Source organism: Thalassophryne amazonica, chromosome 18 (genome assembly GCF_902500255.1).
Source record: "Thalassophryne amazonica chromosome 18, fThaAma1.1, whole genome shotgun sequence".
Classification (NCBI taxonomy): domain Eukaryota; kingdom Metazoa; phylum Chordata; class Actinopteri; order Batrachoidiformes; family Batrachoididae; genus Thalassophryne; species Thalassophryne amazonica.
In genome coordinates, this window is record NC_047120.1 from 66,542,636 (window position 1) to 66,567,988 (window position 25,353).

General features: G+C 39.5%; 1 protein-coding gene across 1 annotated transcript in view; it reads left to right on the forward strand.

The window, feature by feature from the left end:
* The window catches only part of ep300a (E1A binding protein p300 a), a 52,792-nt gene that overhangs the window by 23,882 nt on the left and 3,557 nt on the right, over window positions 1–25,353 (forward strand). Inside the window, 27 exon segments of the mRNA XM_034194604.1 lie at window positions 571–676; window positions 812–937; window positions 1,631–1,748; window positions 2,318–2,459; window positions 5,870–5,944; window positions 6,236–6,324; window positions 6,406–6,552; window positions 9,301–9,774; window positions 10,434–10,478; window positions 10,480–10,831; window positions 12,903–13,021; window positions 13,905–13,968; window positions 14,143–14,318; window positions 17,054–17,142; window positions 18,421–18,431; window positions 18,434–18,500; window positions 18,780–18,836; window positions 18,986–19,063; window positions 19,175–19,242; window positions 19,679–19,702; window positions 19,705–19,828; window positions 20,315–20,461; window positions 20,558–20,671; window positions 20,903–21,068; window positions 24,374–24,541; window positions 24,668–24,829; window positions 24,943–25,224. Of these exon segments, the coding sequence (XP_034050495.1) occupies window positions 571–676; window positions 812–937; window positions 1,631–1,748; window positions 2,318–2,459; window positions 5,870–5,944; window positions 6,236–6,324; window positions 6,406–6,552; window positions 9,301–9,774; window positions 10,434–10,478; window positions 10,480–10,831; window positions 12,903–13,021; window positions 13,905–13,968; window positions 14,143–14,318; window positions 17,054–17,142; window positions 18,421–18,431; window positions 18,434–18,500; window positions 18,780–18,836; window positions 18,986–19,063; window positions 19,175–19,242; window positions 19,679–19,702; window positions 19,705–19,828; window positions 20,315–20,461; window positions 20,558–20,671; window positions 20,903–21,068; window positions 24,374–24,541; window positions 24,668–24,829; window positions 24,943–25,224 (3,590 nt within the window).

The window sequence follows — 25,353 nt, forward strand, 5'->3', positions numbered from 1 at the left end:
CTGATTTCTTATAGTGTTTCTTAAAGCTAGAAAGTTGCCATTTGAAATGACTTTAGTTTTGTGTCATGTCTGTGATCTGCTTTTTTCTACAAAATTAAACAACTGAATGAACATCCTCCGAGGCCGGTGATTCCATAATTTTTGCCAGGGGTTGTACATTCAGTGACTTGAAATGTTCACGTATGTATCCTCTGTTTTGTTTAAAGAAAACTGCCTGTAAATTGGTAATTTGTATTTTGGGGGGAGCAGGGGGTTCTCCTTATTTAGTTTGTCCATTTATTTATGGCCTCTGAAAATAGTGGACCTGTATAAAAATCTGACTGTAATCTGACTGTCATTTGTACAGAACGCTACAAATCAAGTTAAAAGTCAGCAATAAAAGTGCATTGTGGTGGTGTACAGAGGAAAAATTACACAAAAAGCCACAGCCTAAATACTTAAGAATCTGACTATATTGGATTTACATGTCATAATTGCAGATGTGGTCATTATAAATGATAAATAGTTGCAGCTATTTTAATATCAGAAGATTCGATACAAGGGCTACAACTTGTACTTTTGTATATGTAGGTGCAAATCCCATGGGAGTCAATGGAGGTGTTGGAACCCCTCCTCAGAACCAACAGACCAACCTGCTGCAGGATACCATGATGCACCTCAATGTGAACAGCCAAGGGTGAGAAGGAACACAAACCATGATTTGGTGAAAGCTGTGCAGTTCAGACTGCAGCAGGAAGCAGAGATTCTTCTGTTTTTTTGTTTTTTTTCTTCTTCTTCTTTCTTATTAAACTAATGATCCTTCTTCTGTCAGTCTAATGAACGAGGCAGGTGGAGTTGGTGCCATGCCCACTGCTGCGCCTCCCTCTGCTGCAGGTATGAGGAAGAGTTGGCATGAGGACATCACACAGGACCTGCGAAACCACCTGGTACACAAACTGTAAGTAGTGAAACTCAAAGATGTGCATCTGTTATGTTAAATGAAATTGCAGTTATTGGTTTGCAGTATATGCTTTTGAGTTCATCTCTCTGATTTGTTTTAAGCGTTTTCTTGCATGAAGCTTGTTTCCCAACGTTATCTACCAGTACCAAGTGTTGTCGTCCCTGCCCAGGCAGTGCTTGTACAACAGTGTGCTTTGTAATGTTTCAGAATCCCAAGATTTAGCTTTTTTTTGGGGGGGGCTGTACCTTGAACAACAAAAAAAATTGTCTTGATTCCACATTTCACTGTTAAAAAAAAAAAAAAAAAAAAAAAAAAGATTTGAAGGACTTGCTCTTTCAATTGTTTAGTGCTATAAAATGGAAAGGATTCAATAAAAGAAGTTTTGCCCCAAATAATTGATTATAGTCTTACAAAAGAAATCGTCATTTTTTTAAATAAACTCTGGTTGTACCCGCTGATGCCCTTTGTTGCCACATCCACCACACTACAGAACTGCCTTGGGTCCTGAATGGCAAGAACTCAAGTGGACAAAATTAAACTTGGATGAGGGGATTTGAATGAGAGAGTGGGCTGATGCAACAGATTTATTGGGACAAAAGCTAAGTTTAAAGTCTGTTTTCAGTATAACACAGTGCGAGGTAATTTCTTGTAACTCCTCTTTCCCCGTTGTCTTTGTTGTACCGCCTGCAGTGTTCAGGCCATCTTTCCCACTCCAGATCCTGCTGCCCTAAAGGACCGCCGAATGGAGAACCTGGTGGCCTATGCCAGAAAAGTTGAGGGGGACATGTATGAGTCGGCTAACAGTAGAGTAAGTTGCACCTGTAACATTTTTTACATGGTCTGTCCGACTACCAGGATCCCTGTCCTCCCCTTCCAGTTTGGTTTGTTTTCGAAACTTTGTTCTGTAGCAGGTGTATAGCATTCTGACCACAACACATCCCCATTTCATGAAATATTTATGTACCAGTTTGTTGACTGTCATGCAGCTTGCGAACATGATAACTTGAGAACAAATGACGGCAGACCCACTAAACCTGGTGTGTAGATGTCTCTTATGAGGACCCTGGATGAGTTTGCATACCAGTTGCCCCAACTTACTTTTCAAGGTTAAAGAGGTCAATTTAGGAAGTTCTTAGGGAACATAACTTGAGAACAAATAACAGCAGATTCACCAAGTTTGGCATATTGATTCTTGGAAAAACCTTACTGACTTCAGCCATTATTTCATTTGTGGATACAGCTCTGGATACACCTACCACTTTCCTGCCTGTTTTGCTGCCTAATGATCACTCACAGCATGTTAAACAGTCCATGAAATGATGATATTATCATGAGGCATAAGCATGCCGCCACTTTAATTTACACAAACATTTGCAGGCGGAGTACTACCACCTGCTGGCGGAGAAGATCTATAAGATTCAGAAGGAGTTGGAGGAGAAGAGGAGGACTCGGCTCCAGAAGCAGGGCTTGGGCCTCGGGCCTCCTGGCATGGGTCAGCCACCCACTGGACTGCCTCCAAGTAAGTGGACATACAGCACATATAAATTAGGATGAACTGTGTACCAGTTTGCAGGCATTCATGTGAATAAATTTATCCTGCAAAGTAAGTGAGTGTGTGTGTGTGCGCGCGAATATTGTAGAATTGCCAGGGCAATATCACTTGTAACTCTGATATTATTAGTGGTGGGCACAGATAACCAAAAAATTAACTTCGATAACAGATAATCAGATAACTGAAAAGTTATCTTCGATATAGATAAAACAATAAACCACCCAAAAATGTATCGGAAGTTACAGATAACTGATAACAGATAAATTCCAATATTATCTCTGGTACATTTACAACTACTAGTAAAACAAATTTAATAGCTTCTAATAATATTAAAAATAACAGTCTCAAACAATAAGACCACACTTTTTTCTTTCAACAGTCTGCCCCTGCTGGAAGCTCTTGTTTACTACAGCGCTCCGAGCACAGAGGCACCCCGAGACCCAAACAATGAGACCACACTTTTTTCTGTCAACATTCGGCCCCTGCTGGAAGCTCTTGTTTATTATAGCCCTCCCAACACAGAGGCACCCTGAGAGCATTAATACCGATAGAATAACTCCATTAATGTCAATTCTGTCATTTGTACAAAGTTAAAATATAACATATCATTTAATGTTGAATAATGCACTAATTCTCACGTTTTGTAACAAAGAGACAGATCGCAGAGAATTCTGGGTAAACGTGCCTCTGCTAAACACTGATTGGTTCAGTCATTCATTATGTAAACCAACACTTTAATGTGAAGTCTGTTGTGTGTTGGTGTTTAAATGTGCTTTTGTAAAATATTCCATTTTTTATTTGTAAAAACAGGCATTTTACGGAGCCCTGGAAGTGTCATCACAAAATGTTTGTATGTGGAGAGAATGTGCGCATGTTTGCGCACATTCTCTCTTTACAACATTCATTTGATGTTGTAAAACATGCTTTACAGTGTGCGAGATGATTTTTCATGCAGGAATTTTTTGGACCAAGTTTCAGGTTAATCGTGCGTCCTGCATCGTGTAGTGTTCATGGAGTATCAAGCTGCGGTCAACATCTAACGACCACCTCTGATCGCCGATCGTATGGTCGAATGAGACTCAAACCTGTTTGATATATTATTGTGGTCGGCCGTCGTGAGGGTTTCCTGCTGCTGAAAGCTACAAGCAGCATCCAACCGTTGGCAATGTGCCTGTGCAAACACTGCAGAGCTGTCTTGTAATAATGTTATTATTATTATTTTGCAGTTGTTTTGTTTTTAAACTTCATTTGTAAAAAAAAAAAAAAAAAAAAAAAAAAAATCCATTTGCAAAGCAAAAAAGTTGATTTGACAATCATCTGACATAACCGGGGTCAAAATAAATAGAACACTGCCATCTACTGGTTCACTGCCATGAGCACTACTGACCAGTAGATGCTAGATGGCAGTCGAGGCTTTCAAAACAAATTCTAGAGAATCCCTGTCTGCTCACATTTAAAATGCGTGGAATTTAACAAACGCAATTAAAAAATCGTCTATAAACGCAGAGAATATATTCGAGAGAGTTTTAGGCACTAGAGTTTAATGCTGTTGTCCGTGGAGCCTGAACAGAGTGTCTGAAATGCATTTGTCCTGTCGTGACGTACTGAGATTACATCATCCTACCCAAAATGCACTGCGGGGCAGAGCATGTGCTCACAAAACCTTAAAAATTCGCACATTACTTTAAAACTAAAACATATATCTGATATTTTTACTTTATGAAACTTCAGACATGACAGTAATTTAAATAACTTGTCCAAAATTAGTTTGGTTAAAATTTGAACCATAAGTTAAAAATGTATGCCTCTGGATGACTTAGGTCATATTGCGAGCATATCGGTATGGTGTTAAAGGAAATGTTTTTTGTTTTTTTTCCTTTTGGGGCTGTTTTTCCTTTGTTTGCAGAGGATTGAGATGCTTTTTATACAAGCAGTTCTCTTCTGTTTGCAAAGGTTATAACTATGCGTCTGTTACAAAACTTTTAACAGGTGGGTGCTGAACTAATTTTAAAAATGCTCGTCGCTGTTCAGCTTTGTTTATTTTGTTTATCGGTTTAAAAGTTATCGGATAAAAATTAATCGGAAGATAATTGGTCCGATAATGGTTTTTTAAAGTTATCTAAAAAGATAATCTGATACTGAAAACATCATCTTTGATAATTATGTTATTGGATTATCGGAAGTGTGCCCACCACTGGATATTATGATGCTGATATTGCAGATTTTTAACTCGACAAAGGGGACAACTCCAAGAACTATACACGAAGAAACTTGCATAATTTTCCCTATTGCTGAGGCGATTAGCCAATGTGCAGAAAAATCAATGTGGTAATCAATAAATATTTTGTCATCTTTGATTTAAAAAAAAAAAAAAAAAAAAAAAAAATTTGTTTCAATCTTTCAAATGTGGGAATGGGTAATTTACCCCAGCCTTGGAGCTCAGGGGTAAAGAAAGTTGGCCTTTTTTTTTTTTTTGTCTTGTGAATGTGATTATTTGATCATCTGCTAACTGCATGTGAATGTTCTTCACATTAGATTTCTCAGATTAATTTAACATTGGTGTTCCTGTGACTGTTACATCCAAGACTGGCTGGCTGTGCACTTACAGAACAATATTCTCCCCCCCCCCCCCCCTCCCTATTTGATATTGCTATAAATTTTGTGCCTTGGATTGTTGGTCAGACAAAATGAATGTCACACCTTGAAAACACTGAAGTGATTATTTGCAGAACCCACAGAAGAGTTGGACTGCCACTCAAAACTCCAGCTGACACTACCATTCTCTGTCCTTGAATAAGACACTTCAACTGCGTTGTCCCAGGCCACCCAGCTGTACATTGTTACCAGCCTCAGTTGGTGCAGTAACCTGTGATGGACTGGCATCCTATCCAGTGAGAGTCTGGGGCTTTCTTTCTCAACATGCTGCAATACCCAGGGGTGGTCATTGGTCAGATGGGCATCAGGACCCAATTTCTTTTGATCACAATGCCAGGTTCAAAAATGTGAAACTGTCACATTTATTAAAAATTACCCCTGACCTTTTGACATAATCTTGGTTTGCATTTTCAAACATCTCTGCATAGTTATTTGGTGTCAAATGAGTTAAAGTACTGGTCATCTCTTCTCCCCCCCCCACACACACGTCTTGTTTGCAGTTCTCATAATCAGAACTATTTGGTTGTTTACTTGGATCCATTCTGGTATTTGACATATTGACACACAGACATTGGACTCATACAGTGACACTGGCGTTGGTACAGGGTTGCGACCAGTGGAAACCAGTAGACTGTGGACCTCTGTTTCTCGGTCTTCCACTTGTATATTTGTTTTCTCCAGACAATAACTGGACTTGCTTTATCTCCCCTTTCTCTGTTTAGATGGCCCCCTCCCAGACCCGTCTATGGTGCGACCGACGGGTCCAGGTCAACTGGTCAACAGGATGCAAGGTCCAGGTAAATAAAGATTGGTAAAATGTTAATTTTCAACTGAAAGGTTTTCCCCTTACAGTCATGACATAAGATTTTTATGATGATTAACTTGACAATAAATAACATTACAGCTGCTGGACAATATCAGTCTTTAAGCTTCTGGCACCACCTGCTTGCAAGGAAGTGCAGATTAATTTCATACTGCAAATTGAGAGTGGGACCACAGTAATATTTTCTGGGAGATGATGAAATATGGCACAGAAGATAATGGGGTTCGATTTCACTTGAAACCCTATTGTAATTGTATTCTGTCAGGTATGAATCAGTTCAATCAAATGGGGATGCAGCCCATGGGCCAGAGGTCGACCCCTCCTCTTCCCATGGGCCTTCTGGCAACCAGGTGAGTACTGCAGTCTAGGATTGTCGATTCCAGAATTTTATAAGAATTTTTAAGAATCCTTTCCTTGCCTCTTTGTTTGATCAAGATGGGAATGGTTGGAGCCAGGATGGGACAGCCGGGTGTCAACCAGATGCAGAACCAGTTTTTGTCCCAGGGACAGTTTCCAGGACCAGGGGCCGGCACAGCTCAGCCTGGAATGGCCCAGCCTAGAGGACAGGGGGGCATGGCTCAGGTAAAGTGTAGTCAGAACTGCATTTTCATAGATTGTGATAAGTTGCTGTGTTTTATTTATTGTTATTGAGAAGGGTGGTCAGAATTGGCCTGTGTTTTAAACATGTTTGATAAGATATGTAATGCTAAAGGGGTAACCAATGTAATTGCTTCTTTCTATGAGGCTGGGGTTTCCCTGTTGGTCAGAACCCAATTAAAAGTCCTTAACAAAATAAGTGTCAAGACCTCCTTCAGACTTTTGTACCACTCTGAACTAAATCCATCTGCTCCTGGGAATTTATTAGCTTTCAATCTGACAATCGCTGAATGAATTAATTCTTTAGGTATTTGTGAAATTAGTATTTTCTTCTACTGTAAGTTTAAAGATCTGAGTAATGTTTCCATTTCCTGGTCAGCATTTACACTGACTTGAGGTCTGGTCTGCTTGAGGGAGTTTTTTTCTTACAGCTTTTACCACTGTGCTTAGTCAGAGGGTGGGTAAGGTTAGACCGTACATTTGTGAAGTGCCTTATTGTGATTTGGCACTGCATAAAAGAATGGAATTTTTGTAATTTTCACACTTTTTGTAAATGTGATGTACAACCCCTGGCAATAATTATGGAATCACCAGCCTCGGAGGATGTTCATTCAGTTGTTTAATTTTGTAGAAAAAAAGCAGATCACAGACATGACACAAAACTAAAGTCATTTCAAATGGCAACTTTCTGGCTTTAAGAAACACTATAAGAAATCAGGAAAAAAAAATTGTGGCAGTCAGTAACGGTTACTTTTTTAAACCAAGCAGAGGGAAAATAATATGGACTCACTCAATTCTGAGGAATAAATTATGGAATCACCCTGTAAATTTTCATCCCCAAAACTAACACCTGCATCAAATCAGATCTGCTCGTTAGTCTGCATCTAAAAAGGAGTGATCACACCTTGGAGAGCTGTTGCACCAATTGGACTGACATGAATCATGGCTCCAACACGAGAGATGTCAATTAAAACAAAGGAGAGGATTATCAAACTCTTAAGAGGGTAAATCATCACGCAATGTTGCAAAAGATGTTGGTTGTACAGTCAGCTGTGTTTAAACTCTGGACCAAATACAAACAACATGGGAAGGCTGTTAAAGGCAAACATACTGGTAGACCAAGGAAGACATCAAAGCGTCAAGACAGAAAACTTAAAGCAATATGTCTCAAAAATCGAAAATGCACAACAAAACAAATGAACGAATGGGAGGAAACTGGAGTCAACGTCTGTGACCGAACTGTAAGAAACCACCTAAAGGAAATGGGATTTACATTCAGAAAAGCTAAACGAAAGCCATCATTAACACCTAAACAGAAAAAAAAACAAGGTTACAATGAACTAAGGAAAAGCCATCGTGGACTGTGGATGACTGGATGAAAGTCATATTCAGTGATGAATCTCGAATCTGCATTGGGCAAGGTGATGATGCTGGAACTTTTGTTTGGTGGCGTTCCAATGAGATTTATAAAGATGCCTGCCTGAAGAGAACTTGTAAATTTCCACAGTCATTGATGATATGGGGCTGCATGTCAGGTAAAGGCACTGAGGAGATGGCTGTCATTACATCATCAATAAATGCACAAGTTTACGTTGATATTTTGGACACTTTTCTTATCCCATCAATTGAAAGGATGTTTGGGGATGATGAAATCATTTTTCAAGATGATAATGCATCTTGCCATAGAGCAAAAACTGTGAAAACATTCCTTGCAAAAAGACACATAGGGTCAATGTCATGGTCTGCAAATAGTCCGGAAATAATAGTCCAAATAGTCCAATTGAAAATCTTTGGTGGAAGTTGAAGAAAATGGTCCATGACGAGGCTCCAACCTGCAAAGCTGATCTGGCAACAGCAATCAGAGAAAGTTGGAGCCAGATTGATGAAGAGTACTGTTTGTCACTCATTAAGTCCATGCCTCAGAGACTGCAAGCTGTTATAAAAGCCAGAGGTGGTGCAACAAAATACTAGTGATGTGTTGGAGCGTTCTTTTGTTTTTCATGATTCCATAATTTATTCCTCAGAATTGAGTGATTCCATATTTTTTTTCCCTGTGCTTGGTCTAAAAAAGTAACTGTTACTGACGGCCACAATTTTTTTTCCTGATTTCTTATAGTTTTTCTTAAAGCCAGAAAGTTGCCATTTGAAATGACTAAAGTTTTGTGTCATGTCTGTGATCTGCTTTTTTTCTACAAAATTAAACAACTGTATGAACATCCTCCGAGGCTGGTGATTCCATAATTTTTGCCAGGGGTTGTATATCATGTTAAATTGGTACACAGCATATATTTTGCTTCTATGTATTTTGATCTAATATATTCCTGTGTACGTAATTCCATAAACTAAAATGGTTACTAAAGTAACTTTTGTATGGAATTGAACCAAACTGGATGTGATCTCAGTTTTAAATATGAATTTGAATTGATATGAATATTTTGTTTTCCTACTAAGTGGCAAATTTTAAAAATTAATGTAAAATAAAATGCAGCTATTCCTGAAAAAATGCATTGATATAGTGATTACTATCTTAATAATAATAATTATTATTATTATTAGGAATTATATTATCCCTTAATTTAAAAATGTCAGATGTCAATTTTTGCTAAAGAAATGTTCAATGCATTTTACAGTTGTTACTTTATCAGTTACATATTGAGCTTCCTTGTGCAATTACTGCTGAATCTTGCATCTTAATGTTGAATGATCAGTTTCTATCTATCACTTTTTATGCAGATGGGCACTCCTCCTCTTCCAGTTACCAGTCCCCTGCCACAGCCAGGTTCAGCTGGTGGACCACCCACAGGGGGGCCTATTGGTGCCCAGAGTTTAAGTGGTACAGGTCCCAGCTCAGTTGTTGGAGGCCCGGCCACATCTTTGACTCCATCTAATACAAATCAGCAGCCTGGCTCCATCTCCCATCTGGGAGCAATGCGTGGCAGCTCTCCTTCTCCTGCTCATAGCCGATCTCCTACCCCTCACCAGACTCCCCCCAGACTAGCAGGGTCCCAGACCCCACAGCCACACACCCCGAATGCACCTCAGCCGGCTCCACCTCCAGCTCCTCAGCAGAACCAACTCGGTCAAGGTCCAGGCTCAAACAAGTCCCTCCAGCAACAACATGTGGGGGCATCTGGTTCCACCACTCCATCTCACCCTGGGTTGTCCTCCAGCTCAACGCCACATGGCACTCAGCTGCCACGCACTCCGGTCAGTGTCTGAGTTAAATCAGTTTGTGTGAACTCACAGATCGGGAGGGGAAAAAGGATTTAAAAGTTGCTCAGTTCATATCAGTAACTCATGAAGCGTAAATGTACTTCTGATAATAATAGTGTTGCTTTATGTCACTTTGCTGACCGTAACACTTGTTTTAAAGGGATTTGCAAAATTCCATTTCCCTTCGTATTGGATCACAGTTTGAGGAGAAGAAACTTAATATCTGGTTTAAAGCGTTACTTCAGCCCATCATTGATACAGAACAGTTTTTAAAACCAGATTATTTGTAATTTAGCCAAATTATAACTAGTTTAAAACAACCCACCCATTGATACAACAAAAGGAGCAAATATTACATTTGAGTAGCAGACACAGTTCAAAATTACTTCCCTCCCCAAGAAAAATAATTTCACTAATTTGTCATATTAATTCGCTATTCTAGCTCTCACTTGTTGAAAACATCTAAGTAAAATGTCTGTACCATGAAAGCATGCATTTTCATAACCTCAGATGATATTAAACTTTGTCATGGTTTTTCCTTTCTGTGTTTTGGCCTGTGCAAGGCCTTAGTGTTGACATTATCAATTTGTTGATTTCCTGTTGATGCATCAGTGTTATACTTTTTTAAATTCATTAATTTGTTTTTAATGTAGTTGTCCCAAAAAGGTTCATTCCCACCTGACAGTCAGGCCCAGACTCCCAGCCTCCGTCAGCGGCCTGGACACTTCCTCTCAGCTCCCACAGTCTGATACGACGTCCGGCACCCTGGACATAAAGATGGAAGTCAAACAGCAGGATGATGATGATGAAGGAGAAGGGGACAGTGGCTCCAAAGGAGGGAAGCCCAGTGGCCTCAAAATGGAGGAAAAGCCTGTGAAAATAGAGTTGAAAAAGGAAGACTGTTCTGGGGAGGGAGGTAATGGTGTCCCTATGGATACGTCAGCACCACTGACGTCAACTGTCAAGATGGAAGACAAGAAGCCGGAAGTGAAGAAGGAGGAAGAAGAGTCATCAGAAGCTGCTGTTCCACAGGCTCCAATGAGAAAGAAGAGTAAGAATGATTTATTTTATGGAAACAGACCTTTTTTTTTTTTCGTATCAACCAATCAGCTTTATTTGTTAAGCACTTTAAAACAACCACAGTGGAATAAATAAAAACCAACATAAAATACATAATTCACTTAAATTTGTAAACAAAATACAACTAAAACTAGAAGCACTTGGAGAGCGCAAACCTCCACCAAGGCCATGGGGTCACTGACATCACATGGAATACCCTTTGGCAAAGAGACTTACAGTAGTGTTCAGAATAATAGTAGTGCTATGTGACTAAAAAGATTAATCCAGGTTTTGAGTAGATTTCTTATTATTACATGGGAAACATGGTACCAGTAGATTCTCACAAATCCAACAAGACCAAGCATTCATGATATGCACACTCTTAAGGCTATGAAATTGGGCTATTAGTAAAAAAAAAAAGTAGAAAAGGGGGTGTTCACAGTAATAGTAGTGTGGCATTCAGTCAGTGAGTTTGTCAGTTTTGTGGAACAAACAGGTGTGAACCAGGTGTCCCCTATTTAAGGATGAAGCCAGCACCTGTTGAACATGCTTTTCTCTTTGAAAGCCTGAGGAAAATGGGACGTTCAAGAGATTGTTCAGAAGAACAGCGTAGTTTGATTAAAAAGTTGATTGGAGAGGGGAAAACGTATACGCAGGTGCAAAAAATTATAGGCTGTTCATCTACAATGATCTCCAATGCTTTAAAATGGACAAAAAAACAGAGACGCATGGAAGAAAACGGAAAACAACCATCAAAATGGATAGAGGAATAACCAGAATGGCAAAGGCTCACCCATTGATCAGCTCCAGGATGATCAAAGACAGTCTGGAGTTACCTGTAGGTGCTGTGACAGACGCCTGTGTGAAGCTAATTTATTTGCAAGAATCCTCCGCAAAGTCCCTCTGTTAAATAAAAGACGTGCAGAAGAGGTTACAATTTGCCAAAGAACACATCAACTGGCCTAAAGAGAAATGGAGGAATATGTTGTGGACTGATGAGAGTAAAATTGTTCTTTTTGGGTCCAAGGGCCGCAGACAGTTTGTGAGACGACCCCCAAAGTCTGAATTCAAGCCACAGTTCACAGTGAAGACAGTGAAGCATGGTGGTGCAAGCATCATGATATGGGCATGTTTCTCCTACTATGGTGTTGGGCCTATATATCGCATACCAGGTATCATGGATCAGTTTGGATATGTCAAAATACTTGAAGAGGTCATGTTGCCTTATGCTGAAGAGGACATGCCCTTGAAATGGGTGTTTCAACAAGACAATGACCCCAAGCACAGTAGTAAACAAGCAAAATCTTGGTTCCAAACCAACAAAATTAATGCCTCGCAGATGTGAAGAAATCATGAACTGTGGTTATACAACTAAATACTAGTTTAGTGATTCACAGGATTGCTAAAAAAGCAGTTTGAACATAATAGTTTTGAGTTTGTAGCATCAACAGCAGATGCTCCTATTATTGTGAAAAACCCCTTTTCTACTTTTTTTTTTTTTTTTACTAACAGCCCAATTTCATAGCCTTAAGAGTGTGCATATCATGAATGCTTGGTCTTGTTGGATTTGTGAGAATCTACTGAATCTACTGGTACCTTGTTTCCCATGTAACATAATTTTGGAGCCGCAACAGTGAATGCGTGGTCCTCTGAGTTTCTGCTTGATTTTAGGTGCACTCAGGAGCAGCTGATCAGCTGACCTGAGAGCAGGTTGGTTTATAAGGATGTAGTAGCTCAGAGAGGCAGGGTGGAGCAAGAGCATTCAGGAATTTAAAAACAAATAAAAGAATTTTAAAATGAATCCTAAAATGTGTGGCCAGTCAGTGGAGTGAGGCTAAAATTTGGGGGGGTTTGCTCATATTTATGTGTGTTGGTTAAAAGATGTGCAGCAGTGTTCTGTATCATCTGAAGTTGGGTGATGGAGGACACATTAACCCCCACATACAGTGAATTATAGTACTGTACAGTAAATGTTCAGTACCAGTACATTGTGGGTGATTCTTCTTTGGTCTACTGTAGTTTTTAATGTCTGTCAATCTGTTCATTCTCGTGTTTCTTTGAAGTTTTCAAACCAGAGGAGCTCCGGCAGGCCCTCATGCCAACTCTGGAGTCTCTGTACAGACAAGACCCTGAGTCGCTGCCCTTCAGAATGCCTGTTGACCCACAACAGCTGTGCATACCTGTAAGTATTCTCAATGAAGGTGGGAGGGCTTTTTCTTCTTGCACCTTGTGTTTTACTCAGGCTTTGGTATGTCATGCTTGACTGCGTTTGTGTGGCTGGTGATAGTGCAGGAGTCTTGCAGGAAGTGGGCTTTGCCTTTTCACAACCCTTGGAACAGCACAAAGGCCATGATGTTGGCTGTTCAAAATGGAATCAAATTATCATAATCTGCATTATGGAACCTTAGTGTCGCACTTGCTATCTCAGCTCATCTAGATTATTTATTTATTTATTCACACCCCCCTTGAATTTCCAACTTGTTCTGGATCTTAAGTTTGATTTTTGGAATGAGCATCAACCTCTGTCTATTCCATTTTTTAATCTTTCAGCTATTCCAAATAAAAAGAAGAGACAGAATAAAAAACTGCAATGATGCCAATAAACTCAGTGTTTTTGAAGCAGTCCCCTCAATGTTTGTCTGCTCCGGGTGCGTTTCTCAGCATGAAACACATTTTTGGAACATAAAAGTGCAAAATACCAAAAGTTTTTGTTTTCGTTCCACGAACCGGTTCAAAGCCTTGCTCTCTTTCACCTCTCTACCACACTTTCCGTTACACTGGCTAGTTGACCCCAAGTATTTAAATGCATCTGCCGCCACCAACTCTACTGTTTGCAGTTTCACTATTCCACCACACTCCCCTTCTTTCACACACGTACTCTGTCTTGCTCCGACTGACTTTCATTCCCCTTCTCTCCAGAGCATATCACTGCCTCCCTAGGCTAGTGCTCTTTCCAGAACTATTACAGATTGTTGCTTATGATACGAAAGCATTCATATGTTTTGCTTTACTGTTGTCTATAATTAGTCACTGTGACGTATACTGTATCTGTTTTGAATTTGTAGGATTACTTTGACATTGTGAAGAACCCCATGGACTTGTCTACTATCAAGCGAAAGCTGGATACAGGTCAGTTCCAGCAAATGTTCCACCATTTGGAAATTACTGGTTAACTTAGTGGACTGTTGCATTTGTTTGCAGGTCCTACACTGTGTTGTCACTTCTGTATAATTTCCTCATGTAGATAGATAGATAGATACTTTATTAATCCCAAAGGAAATTATGCGTGTTCCTTCACTGTAGGTCAGTACCAGGATCCATGGCAGTATGTGGACGACATCTGGCTAATGTTCAACAACGCCTGGCTGTACAATCGCAAGACATCCCGAGTGTACAAGTACTGTTCCAAGCTGGCTGAGGTTTTTGAACAGGAGATTGACCCCGTCATGCAGAGTCTTGGTTACTGTTGCGGGAGGAAGGTGAGACGGAGTACGAGTAGACTTATAATTGAGATGTGACATGCCTGTAAAAAAATATATATATGTAGAAAGTGGTGGTGAAAGGTAAATCAGATAATCTGGAGTTTTGTCTTTGTAAACCACTTCAGCTCCTCAACTGTAGTTACTATTCTGGTGTAAGGAGCCCCTGACCGATCTAGAGCTGCCACAAACGACTATTTTGATAGTCGACTAGTCAATAATTATTTTTGCGATTAGCCGACTACTCGGATCACACGTAAATTGCAGCTTATCACATTTTATTGATATTGATACCATTATTGATGCCGCTTATCAGTCCGATTCCCTTATCGATACCTCCTGTGAATTTTGTGTATGCTACAAGTAGGCTTTACGGGTTTTCTATGTCAACAACATTTTATTGAGTCTCAAAATAAATAAATATGAAATTGGTCACTGGATCCTTAGAAATAAACAAAATTTGTAGTTTTTCTCAAAAGCATTTTATTTCAGACATTAACGGCATTGATGTCATTCCATACGTCTGAGCTGAGCTCAGCTGGCTGCTGGAGTCTGCAGGTCTGCAGCCATACAGTCTTGGGGTCATGCATGTCAGTCAGGACGTCTCATTTTGGGAGAAAAAAAAACATTTTGATTGATTGCAGTTTCTAAGTTTGTATTACAACATTTGGAAAGAGGTGTCATTTGATTTAAACAGCGATTTGCTTTGAAGTTATTAATTCCAACCGGACTCTATCTTTCTAAAATGACTCAGCAGCACAGCGTTTGGAGCAATGGAATGGAGGACGATTCTCATTTCTTTCTCACAACAAGACAGAAGTCCCAGTTAGTCACTTTAATCTGCACAAAAGTGATTCAAGATTGACATACTTTAATGGCTGTGAGAGGGGATAAGAAGCGGAGTTGCCATTTCTGAAGAGGAGCAAAGCAAAGATCCAACGAATCAGTGGATCAAAGCAGTGCTTCATTGGTTCAAGGTTCAAAGCAAATGACTCGACTACTAAATTAGTTTTCGATGGTTGGAATAATCGACGTAGTCGTGACTAGTCGATTAGTCGTGGCAGCCCTACCCCGATCAGACACAAATTCCCACTAGCCAAAGCACGTCTGGACCAAGCGGCAACACTAGAGCTTGCATTTTTACCCCAACCAAGAAGTGCAGTTCCTTGACTGGCCGCTTTAGGCTGGCTCCAAAATGCAGCACGTTCCTGTAGAAGCCCATTTTAACACATCCAACTTTAGAGTAGAAATAAACATGTTTACAACCTGGTACAAAAAATGGTTTTGGTCTCAATAGATAGTTTCGTCCTCCATGATAACTGTACAAGGGGATGATTTTTTTTTTTCTAACTTTTTAGTTTAAGACGTTTTGATTAATCACATCCTGTATAATTGTGGGCATGTTTGCTTTGAGTGACAGTGGCTGTGTCCATCAACTCATTTCATAGTCTCCAACCGTAATGGGGCCACTTATTTTTGGGTCTGTTTTGAGAATTTTATTGGCTTGTTGTGTAGTGAAATGCCGTAACGGATCATCTAAGACAACCCTTTTGCAATATTCATGCTGAGTTGAACTCTCATCTTTAGAGGTGTTACCGTGCACAAAAGTGACGGTTTGGTTCATATTTGTTTCAGCATCACGGTTTGGTGCGAGTTCAGTACAAGAGCTTTAATCTGATCAGCACAGAGCTGCCATCAGGCACTTTAGCGTTGTGAGACAGTGTAAATGTAAACTTTTTTCATTAAATATTTATGAATTGATTACATCTCTCGTCATCGGTGTTGGAACAAATTTGGAGTTAAATTTGGCTTTTAATTACATTAATGGGAAAAATATGCATTGAGTCAAAGCTACTCCTCAGTGTTTTATTTGTAGATTTATTTAAAAAAAAAACGTTAAATACATATAATGTATAAAATGTTTAAATTGTCTTGTCAATTCCACTTAATGCAGATTATAGTAGTAAAAGTAACGCACTTGGTATAATGTTGATTATACAGTGTTTTAGCTCTTATAAATATATTTATTACTATCATCAAAAGTGGACCTTAACTTGAAAGGGGTCATGTCAATCCTTTGCCCCACTGGCTACGCACCTATACACTCTGTTATCAGGAGGGGAATAGACATGACAGGAAGAAAAATTCATTTATGTGGGAAGCTCCATCTCACTGAGTGGTAAGAAGGTTTTATCACATGCGCCGAGTGTCAGAAGCGGACTTTGTGCATATTTGAAAAAAAGCAAAGCCTAACATGTTCTTAAAACTTGCACCGTGGGTACGCTGACTGTTACCACTGCATTTGGGCTGTGCTATGAAACAGAGCGAGACTAATGCGAGCTACTGATGATCTGTCTGAATAAAATAGACTTCTTGCATATTTAAAGCGAAGGAGAGTGTTAATGTACTTTTAAAATGTGTACCGCTGCTCTTTAGTGAACTCAGCACTGGGTGGCTGCTCACTTCACCGGCACTGTGCATATGAAACAAAACAAAAGGGATCGAATGATACAGTAAATCAGGTAAAATTTATCCAATACCGATCAGTTTAAAAAAAAAAATGCCTGGATCAGACCTGATTTAAATGGCTTCAATCAGATTGGGACAATCCTTAATGAATTTTATCCTTACTTTAAAGCCTTTATTGTAAACGTAAATGGAAATTTCTTATTCTGATGCTCAAGAAAATAATATCTCCCCCACCCCCACCCCCAAAAATCTCTTGTATTCCTCAGCTGGAGTTTTCTCCTCAGACACTGTGCTGCTATGGGAAGCAGCTGTGCACTATTCCACGAGACGCTACGTACTTCAGCTACCAGAACAGGTATGGCAGGAGCTAAACACCATGGAAATCATGGGATACACAACTGGATGGATGGGTGGCAAACATTATCTTGTAGATTAATTATAGATTAAACCAGTTTGGGTATCAAAACATGTAATTTGTCTCTTGCCCTTAATTGTATTCTAAGATGTGTAAATAATAATAAATAAACACTTCATTTCTTGTACCTGGCTCTTTATCCTGAACCCAACTCTAAATTTAATGGTTTCTCTTTCACAGCAGATTCAACTCTTGGGAGTTTAGAGAAAATCTGTCTTAGGTTTTAAGTGATGCTAACAAATAATAATAAAATGCTGGTTAAATCATAATCTGCTTCATATGGGTATTACTGGCACAACACCGAATATTGAAGCAGTTTTTGTTTGCATAGAAACAACAAATGGTACTACACAAAACAAATTTTCCCCTTTGCTGCTGTTTAATGGTTAATGCCTTTTACTGAGTAATTTTAAGTTGTAATCAGTGCACAGTACGCTATTATTTCTTTTTTGGTAAGAAACTGCAATGATGCTAAAATATTTTGTTGCTGTGCTCAAACTCTAAAACTGCTCCTCTGTTAAACCTGGAGCTGAACTAGTCAGACAGTTGACCATGTGATGTACAAAACGGCCAGTTTCGGCAGTCTTGCTTGACGTATGAAAGGTAAAATGGCTAACTTTGATTGGATATGGCTTCTTTAATGACCAATATTTTTGTAGGTTTTAAACTGCTGTCTGGATATAAGAAGTAATGTGAAACTGTCACGTAGGTCTCTGGAAAATAGAATAGGCTTTTTTTTTTTTTTTTTTTTTAATAAACTGTCTTGACGAATAGTTTAATTGTAAAATAATCTAGTCTACAGTGATAATGGTCATTATTTGCAGTACTTTAATGGCGTCTTCATTCTTGCTCCAGTCACATGATGTTCAATGAGCAGAATATGAAATAACAGACTTCAGAATGAGCTGCTTTCTGAACAGCTGAGCAGTTACTTGTGCTTTCGTTCATGTTTGTTTACGGCCTGCATTATGTCTTGTGTTGCTTACTCCTTTGCGCCGTTAGCTGTGGTGGTGACTGTTGTTGCTCTTCCAAACCCATTATTCCCTGTGTCCCTACCCTCAACCCCCTCTGCTATCCTGCATTCCTACTTCCTGTTTGTTCTATTTGTGGCCCCCTCTCCTATCCTGTCCTGGTGGCTGCCCTCCCGTGTGCTGTCTGTGATTGACTGTGCTGTGTAGAATGGTGTATTTCACCAAAATGTATGCTTTTTGCTGACAGGTACCACTTCTGTGAAAGTGTTTCAACGAGATCCAGGGAGAGACGGTTTCCCTGGGCGATGACCCAACCCAGCCCCAAACGTGAGTGCTAGTATGTTGATTTACAAAAAAAAAAAAAAAGTAATCCAATTTTACAAATGCATATTTTCATTGAAATTCATTCAAAATTTTTGCATTTTATTGTTGAAACATTTGACCTGGATAAATTTGATAATGGAACAGTAAAACATCGGATGCAGCCCTGTAATGGTGTCACCCCGAACATTTTGTAGGACCCCTTGTTTGAGGTTGGAGAATTTGAACGTTGGTATGAGTGTTTCTTGTTGTAAACATCTTTGTATTGAATCTTATCGATTACAGGTCCATTAACAAGGATCACTTTGAGAAGAAGAAGAATGACACACTGGACCCTGAGCTGTAAGTGAAACACCAACATCAGCGGATATTAGCTGGAGAAACCCAGGCAGATGGGAGTTGAGGACGAGACATGAAAGTTTGATGCAGTTTTGTTAAAATCTTTGGAATGTGCAAGTCGTATCTTATGCTTTTTCCTTGATGTTTTTTAGACTTGCTGAATGTTTGGACTGTGGGCGCAGAATGCACCAGATTTGTGTCTTACACAATGAAACAATCTGGCCAACGGGGTGAGTGGCCATTTTTATTTTTAGTGTTTGTATAGCTACAAAAACAACTTGATGAGTTTAATTTAATTCAAACAACCTAAAGTCATTCTCCACCTGCCTCCTTTGCTTCAGTTTTGTATGTGACGGCTGCTTAAAGAAGACCAATAAGACAAGGAAAGAGAATAAGTATTCTGCCAAACGTAAGTATGGGAGCTTCTTCTGTTCATCTGTGGATATTACACCTTTAGAAATCTGTGCCTGCTGATTACCTTATTGTGGCTGTTCTGTGAATGCACTTACCAGAGAGTGATGATATCTTCACACTGAACTGTTGATATTGTCATCAACAAATGGATTTTGGTATCCTGTGTGTTGAAATTGCATAGAGTTGAATAATATCTTGGACAATTTTAAGAGTCGAAAGCTTAATGATTTGTTGTTGTTTTTATTTTTATTTTATTTTTTTGCTCAACTCAAGATGCTTTCAGTAAGAATGATGCACCTCTATGTTATTTGCTATTTTTGGAAAGCTGTAACGTTTCATGAATTTCTCTTGTTCTTTAATCCTTGTGACTCTTTTATGGTGTAGTTGGTCCTCATCCTCTGAACTAAAAATGTTATTTCCTGGCTACACAGGGTTGCCTCAGACCAAGTTGGGCTGTTTCTAGAGACAAGGGTGAATGACTTCTTAAAGCGTCAGGGTCACCCAGAGTCTGGAGAGGTCTCCATTCGGGTTGTCCACGTGTCTGACAAAGTAGTGGAGGTCAAACCTGGCATGAAGTCCAGGTACAGGAACTGATATAATAACAGCAGTTGTTTGAGATGTGTATTTTATTTGTTTATTTTTTAAACAATAAATTCATGACTAAACATACAGTAATACACATTTTTGTGTGAGAAAATTTGTTGCAAGATTTTTCCTAAACTGTGTAGTTAAAATGGCTGTATGTAGAGCTGCATTGTTTTAAAGGTTGTTAAGCTTTTAATAGTATGTTCGTGGTAGTGAATTGGTACAATATGTCCAGTATTTCTCATTTTTGAGCCCATTTTTGTGTTATAAGAGGAAGGTAACATTTAGAATCAAGGGCTTATAAGAACACTCTGCCAGTACATCATACATTGAATGCATACACACAAATATGGTGTAAAGGTCTAAGTTTGTTGATCGAACACACAAGTACCCAAATAATAGGTTAATATATTATAAGGAATGACTTCATACTTGACGTTTAGTCATTTAACATTGAACATATCCTCTCTTTTAATATCTAGATTTGTGGACAGTGGAGAGATGTCAGAGTCTTTCCCGTACAGGACAAAAGCTCTGTTTGCATTTGAAGACATTGACGGAGCAGATGTTTGTTTCTTTGGTATGCACGTACAAGAGTATGGATCGGATTGCCCTCAGCCGAACCAGAGGTGACGACATCGCCATGCTACTTTCTCTGCTTAAAGCTGAAGTGTTTCTGTGGTTGTGAAAGAGTTAAATAAATTCCTTTCTCTGCAATCACACAGGCGAGTATACATCTCCTATCTGGACAGTGTGCACTTCTTCCGACCTCGCTGTCTAAGAACGGCCGTCTACCATGAAATCCTTATTGGCTACCTGGAGTATGTCAAGAAGTTAGGGTGAGTGCTGACTCATAGAAAACATATAGTCATGAGTACTTGAATGCAAAGTAACCAACCACCAGAAATTGTATAATTTTTTTGAAAAATTGCTAATCCTGCATTATTGTAAACCTAATAGGACAGTGTTTATGTATAGTGCCAAATCCTGTTCTCATTCACAGCATTGTGTTACTTAATTTGTGAATGTATTGTGCTCATCTAGTCTTGCTTATTGTGTGTCCTCCTCAGCTACACCACCGGCCACATTTGGGCCTGCCCACCCAGTGAAGGAGATGACTACATCTTCCACTGTCACCCTGCAGATCAGAAAATCCCCAAGCCCAAACGCCTCCAAGAGTGGTACAAGAAGATGCTCGACAAGGCCGTATCGGAGCGGATAGTACACGACTACAAGGTAGACTGTGACAGGACTGCACGTTTCCCAATCTCTCTGGTGGATTTCAAACAACAGCTTTTCAATTTACCCATTTTTTAACATGTTAATTTACAGTGTGAAGATGTTGGTCTTTAAAAGAATTCTTAATAAAACAAGGCTTCAGTATTTTTGCCCATTCAGGTATAAATGTCAACAGACAATAATATTGTTTCATATTAAGGATTTGAGCTGCACCTGAATTTATAGGCAGTTTCTAGAACCCCTAGGCTGTTTTTCCAGATGTGGGTATCATAGTGAAGATTAAAATCCATCTAAACACTCATGTCTTTTGTTGTTGTTGTTGCTTTTAGTACAGCAGGTAACTGTAAGAATCATTCAGATCTGGTTACAAGCACCAAAATTTGACTGCATATACCTTTTGGTACATATTGGGACCAATTTTATTCACTTTATACATGTTTCCCTTAGGCATTATTAGACAGCATTGCTTAAATTTTCATTGTTACGCAGATGATACCCAGCTTTATCTATCCATGAAGCCAGAGGACGCACACCAATTAGCTAAACTGCAGGATTGTCTTACAGACATAAAGACATGGATGACCTCTAATTTCCTGCTTTTAAACTCAGATAAAACTGAAGTTATTGTACTTGGCCCCACAAATCTTAGAAACATGGTGTCTAACCAGATCCTTACTCTGGATGGCATTACCCTGACCTCTAGTAGTACTGTGAGAAACTCTTGGAGTCATTTTTGATCAGGATATGTCATTCAATGCGCCATATTAAACAAATATGTAGGACTGCTTTTTTTGCATTTGCGCAATATCCTAAAATTAGAAAGGTCCTTGTCTCAGAGTGATGCTGAAAACTAATTCATGAATTTATTTCCTCTAGGCTGGACTATTGTAATTCATTATCAGGTTGTCCTAAAGTTCCCTGAATAGCCTTCAGTTAATTCAAAATGCTGCAGCTAGAGTACTGACAGGGACTAGAAGGAGAGAGGCATATCCTCACCCATATTGGCCTCTCTTCATTGGCTTCCTGTTAATTCTAGAATAGAATTTAAAATTCTTCTTCTACTTATCAGGTTTTGAATAATCAGGTCCATCTTATCTTAGGGACCTCATATTACCATATCACCCCAATAGAGCGCTTCGCTCTCAGACTGCAAGCTTACTTGTAGTTCCTAGGGTTTGTAAGAGTAGAATGGGAGGCAGAGCCTTCAGCTTTCAGGCTCCTCTCCTCTGGAACCAGCTCCCAATTCGGATCAGGGAGACAGACACCCTCTCTACTTTTAAGATTAGGCTTAAATCTTTCCTTTTTGCTAAAGCTTATAGTTAGGGCTGGATCAGGTGACCCTGAACCATCCCTTAGTTATGCTGCTATAGACTTAGACTGCTGGGGGGTCCCATGATGCACTGAGTGTTTCTTTCTCTTTTTTGCTCTGTATGCACCACTCTGCATTTAATCATTAGTGATTGATCTCTGCTCCCCTCCACAGCATGTCTTTTCCTGGTTCTCTCCCTCAGCCCCAACCAGTCCCAGCAGAAGACTGCCCCTCCCTGAGCCTGGTTCTGCTGGAGGTTTCTTCCTGTTAAAAGGGAGTTTTTCCTTCCCACTGTCGCCAAGTGCTTGCTCACAGGGTGTCGTTTTGACCGTTGGGGTTTTTCCGTAATTATTGTATGGCTTTGCCTTACAATATAAAGCGCCTTGGGGCAACTGTTTGTTGTGATTTGGCGCTATATAAATAAAATTGATTTGATTTGATATTGTAGAAAAATAACTTTAGCCATTTGATTTTCACTAGGGGGGCTAAGTAGGTGTCAATTGAAGAATTGCACAGGGTCAAAATTAAAAAATGTTCCAATCATATTGAAGCTATATCACATTATGTGTCGGATGATAACGATTCCAAAAGGTATAGTTTGGACTATCTATAACTGAATGTTCTGGAGTTATGGGGGTAATAACCGCATGAATGGCGACAAAGGTCAGTTTCAGTTGGTACTGGGGGTCAAAGTTAAATAGTTTGCTCCAGTTTTGGTTAAAACGTGGTGCAAATTATTGGTTGAACCTAATAGGATTAACAAATGGATAGTTTGGACTGTGTTGAATGTTTGTTCTCCAAAGTAAAGGTCAAACAATGTCAATGTCCATTGGATTCTATGACATGTTACATATGTTACATGATAACTAAGCACGACACATGCAACTTTACTTTTTGACCCCTGTACAAACTGAAAGTGACCTTTGTCGCCATGCTTGCTGTTTTTACCTCTTAACTCCAGAACATTCAGTCAGATAGTCCAAACTATACCTTTTTGGATTGTTTGTGATCAGACACGTAATGTGGTATAGCTTTCAATATGATTGGAACTTCTTTTTTTTTTAACCAGTATGCAGTTCTTCAATTGACCCCTACTTGGCCCCTATTGAAAATTCAAAGGGCTAATGTTGTTTTTCTAAAATATGTACCAAAAGGTATACACAGTTAAACTTTGGTGCTTGTAACCAGATTTGACAGATTCCTCTGCAAATATTCTGTTACCTGCTGCACTATTTGAGTGTAGCCATTTGCTAGACCTTTAGAACTTAACCTGTGGGTCTTGATCTGAATTATTTGTCAAGTCATCTTCACCATTCTTGACTGTAATTTGTAAATTTCACTGTTTGGGTGTCCAATGACGTCATGTCACTTGTCGCAACAAGTGGGTTTTTTGTATTGGAGCTGCATTCAGCAACATTTGAGGAAGCATCGAATTCACTTGTGGTAGAGATGCTTATCTGGTGATAGAGTTGTTTATCAGGACCTCGATATTAAAGGATTATTAACCGAGCACGAGGTTTGTATGTGAAAATATCAGGCCGAGGGTACATACAAAAAGACCGGGGGTCTGATAGTCCCGTACAGACGGGGCTACCGAGGGTTAATAATTGCTTTATTATATGGTTATTCGGAGCTGTGTTTTCATCTTACTGGTCTTCGTTTTGTCCACTTTGAGCTTGTTTGCTCTTAATTCCTCCAATTCAAACTCGTCAGTTTAATAAAATTCGCTCGGAGAATGGTCCTGTTTGTCACTCATAATCTCTTTGTTCGCTTGTTATTTTCACACCATGAAAATTGTAAACAAAGTCACAAATCTGATACGCATTCTGGACCGATTGTCATGGTAACAGTCTGATATGGGAAAATGTCAGACTGGAAATCAGCCAGTTACAGTGCGTGTACCGTTGTAGCCATATAATAAAGTGGCTTCTATGAATTAATTACAATGAATTCCAGGTAAAAAATTATGTTTACCTTTCATTCACCCCATCAGGACATCTTCAAGCAAGCAACTGAGGATCGTTTGACCAGTGCCAAGGAATTACCTTATTTTGAGGGTGATTTTTGGCCCAATGTGCTGGAGGAGAGCATCAAGGAGCTGGAGCAAGAGGAAGAGGAGAGGAAAAGGGAGGAGAACAGCACTTCCAATGAGTGCATTGATGTAAGAATGGTGTGGTTCTGTATGTTGGAGAGAAATGGAAAAAGGGCCTGCTTTGAGAACAAATGGTTTAATATATTGATTCACTTAAAAAAAAAAACAAAAAAAAAATGCTTTTTTTATATGCAGGACACAAAAAGTGACAGTAAAAATGCAAAGAAGAAGAACAACAAGAAAACGAGTAAGAACAAGAGCAGCCTGAGCCGAGCCAATAAGAAGAAACCTGGGATGCCCAGTGTCTCCAGCGACCTGTCGCAGAAACTATATGCCACTATGGAAAAACACAAAGAGGTATAAGAAAAACACTAAGTTGCTCACATTCTTTTAAATATACTTCTGTCACTTTAAGACAAATCTGCTTAAGTGACCTCACAATATGTAATAATTCTTTTCTTCTGTCGCAGGTGTTCTTTGTTATCCGGTTAATTGCAGGCCCGATGGCAAATGCCTTGCCCCCCATTGTAGATCCAGATCCCTTAATGGCATGTGACCTCATGGATGGTCGTGATGCTTTCCTGACATTGGCTAGGGACAAACACTTGGAGTTCAGTTCCCTGAGGAGATCTAAGTGGAGCTCTATGTGCATGCTCGTGGAGTTGCATAACCAAAGCCAGGACCGCTTCGTCTACACCTGCAATGAGTGCAAGCACCACGTGGAGACCAGATTCCACTGCACTGTCTGTGAGGTGAGTCATGGAATGGAGGTTTTGTTACTGGGTGTGATTGGATGTTATGACACGAAAATTAAACAATTACATTGCTATTAAACCAACTACATATCAGTCCTAAACATTTCTAACCAGCGTTTGTATTGT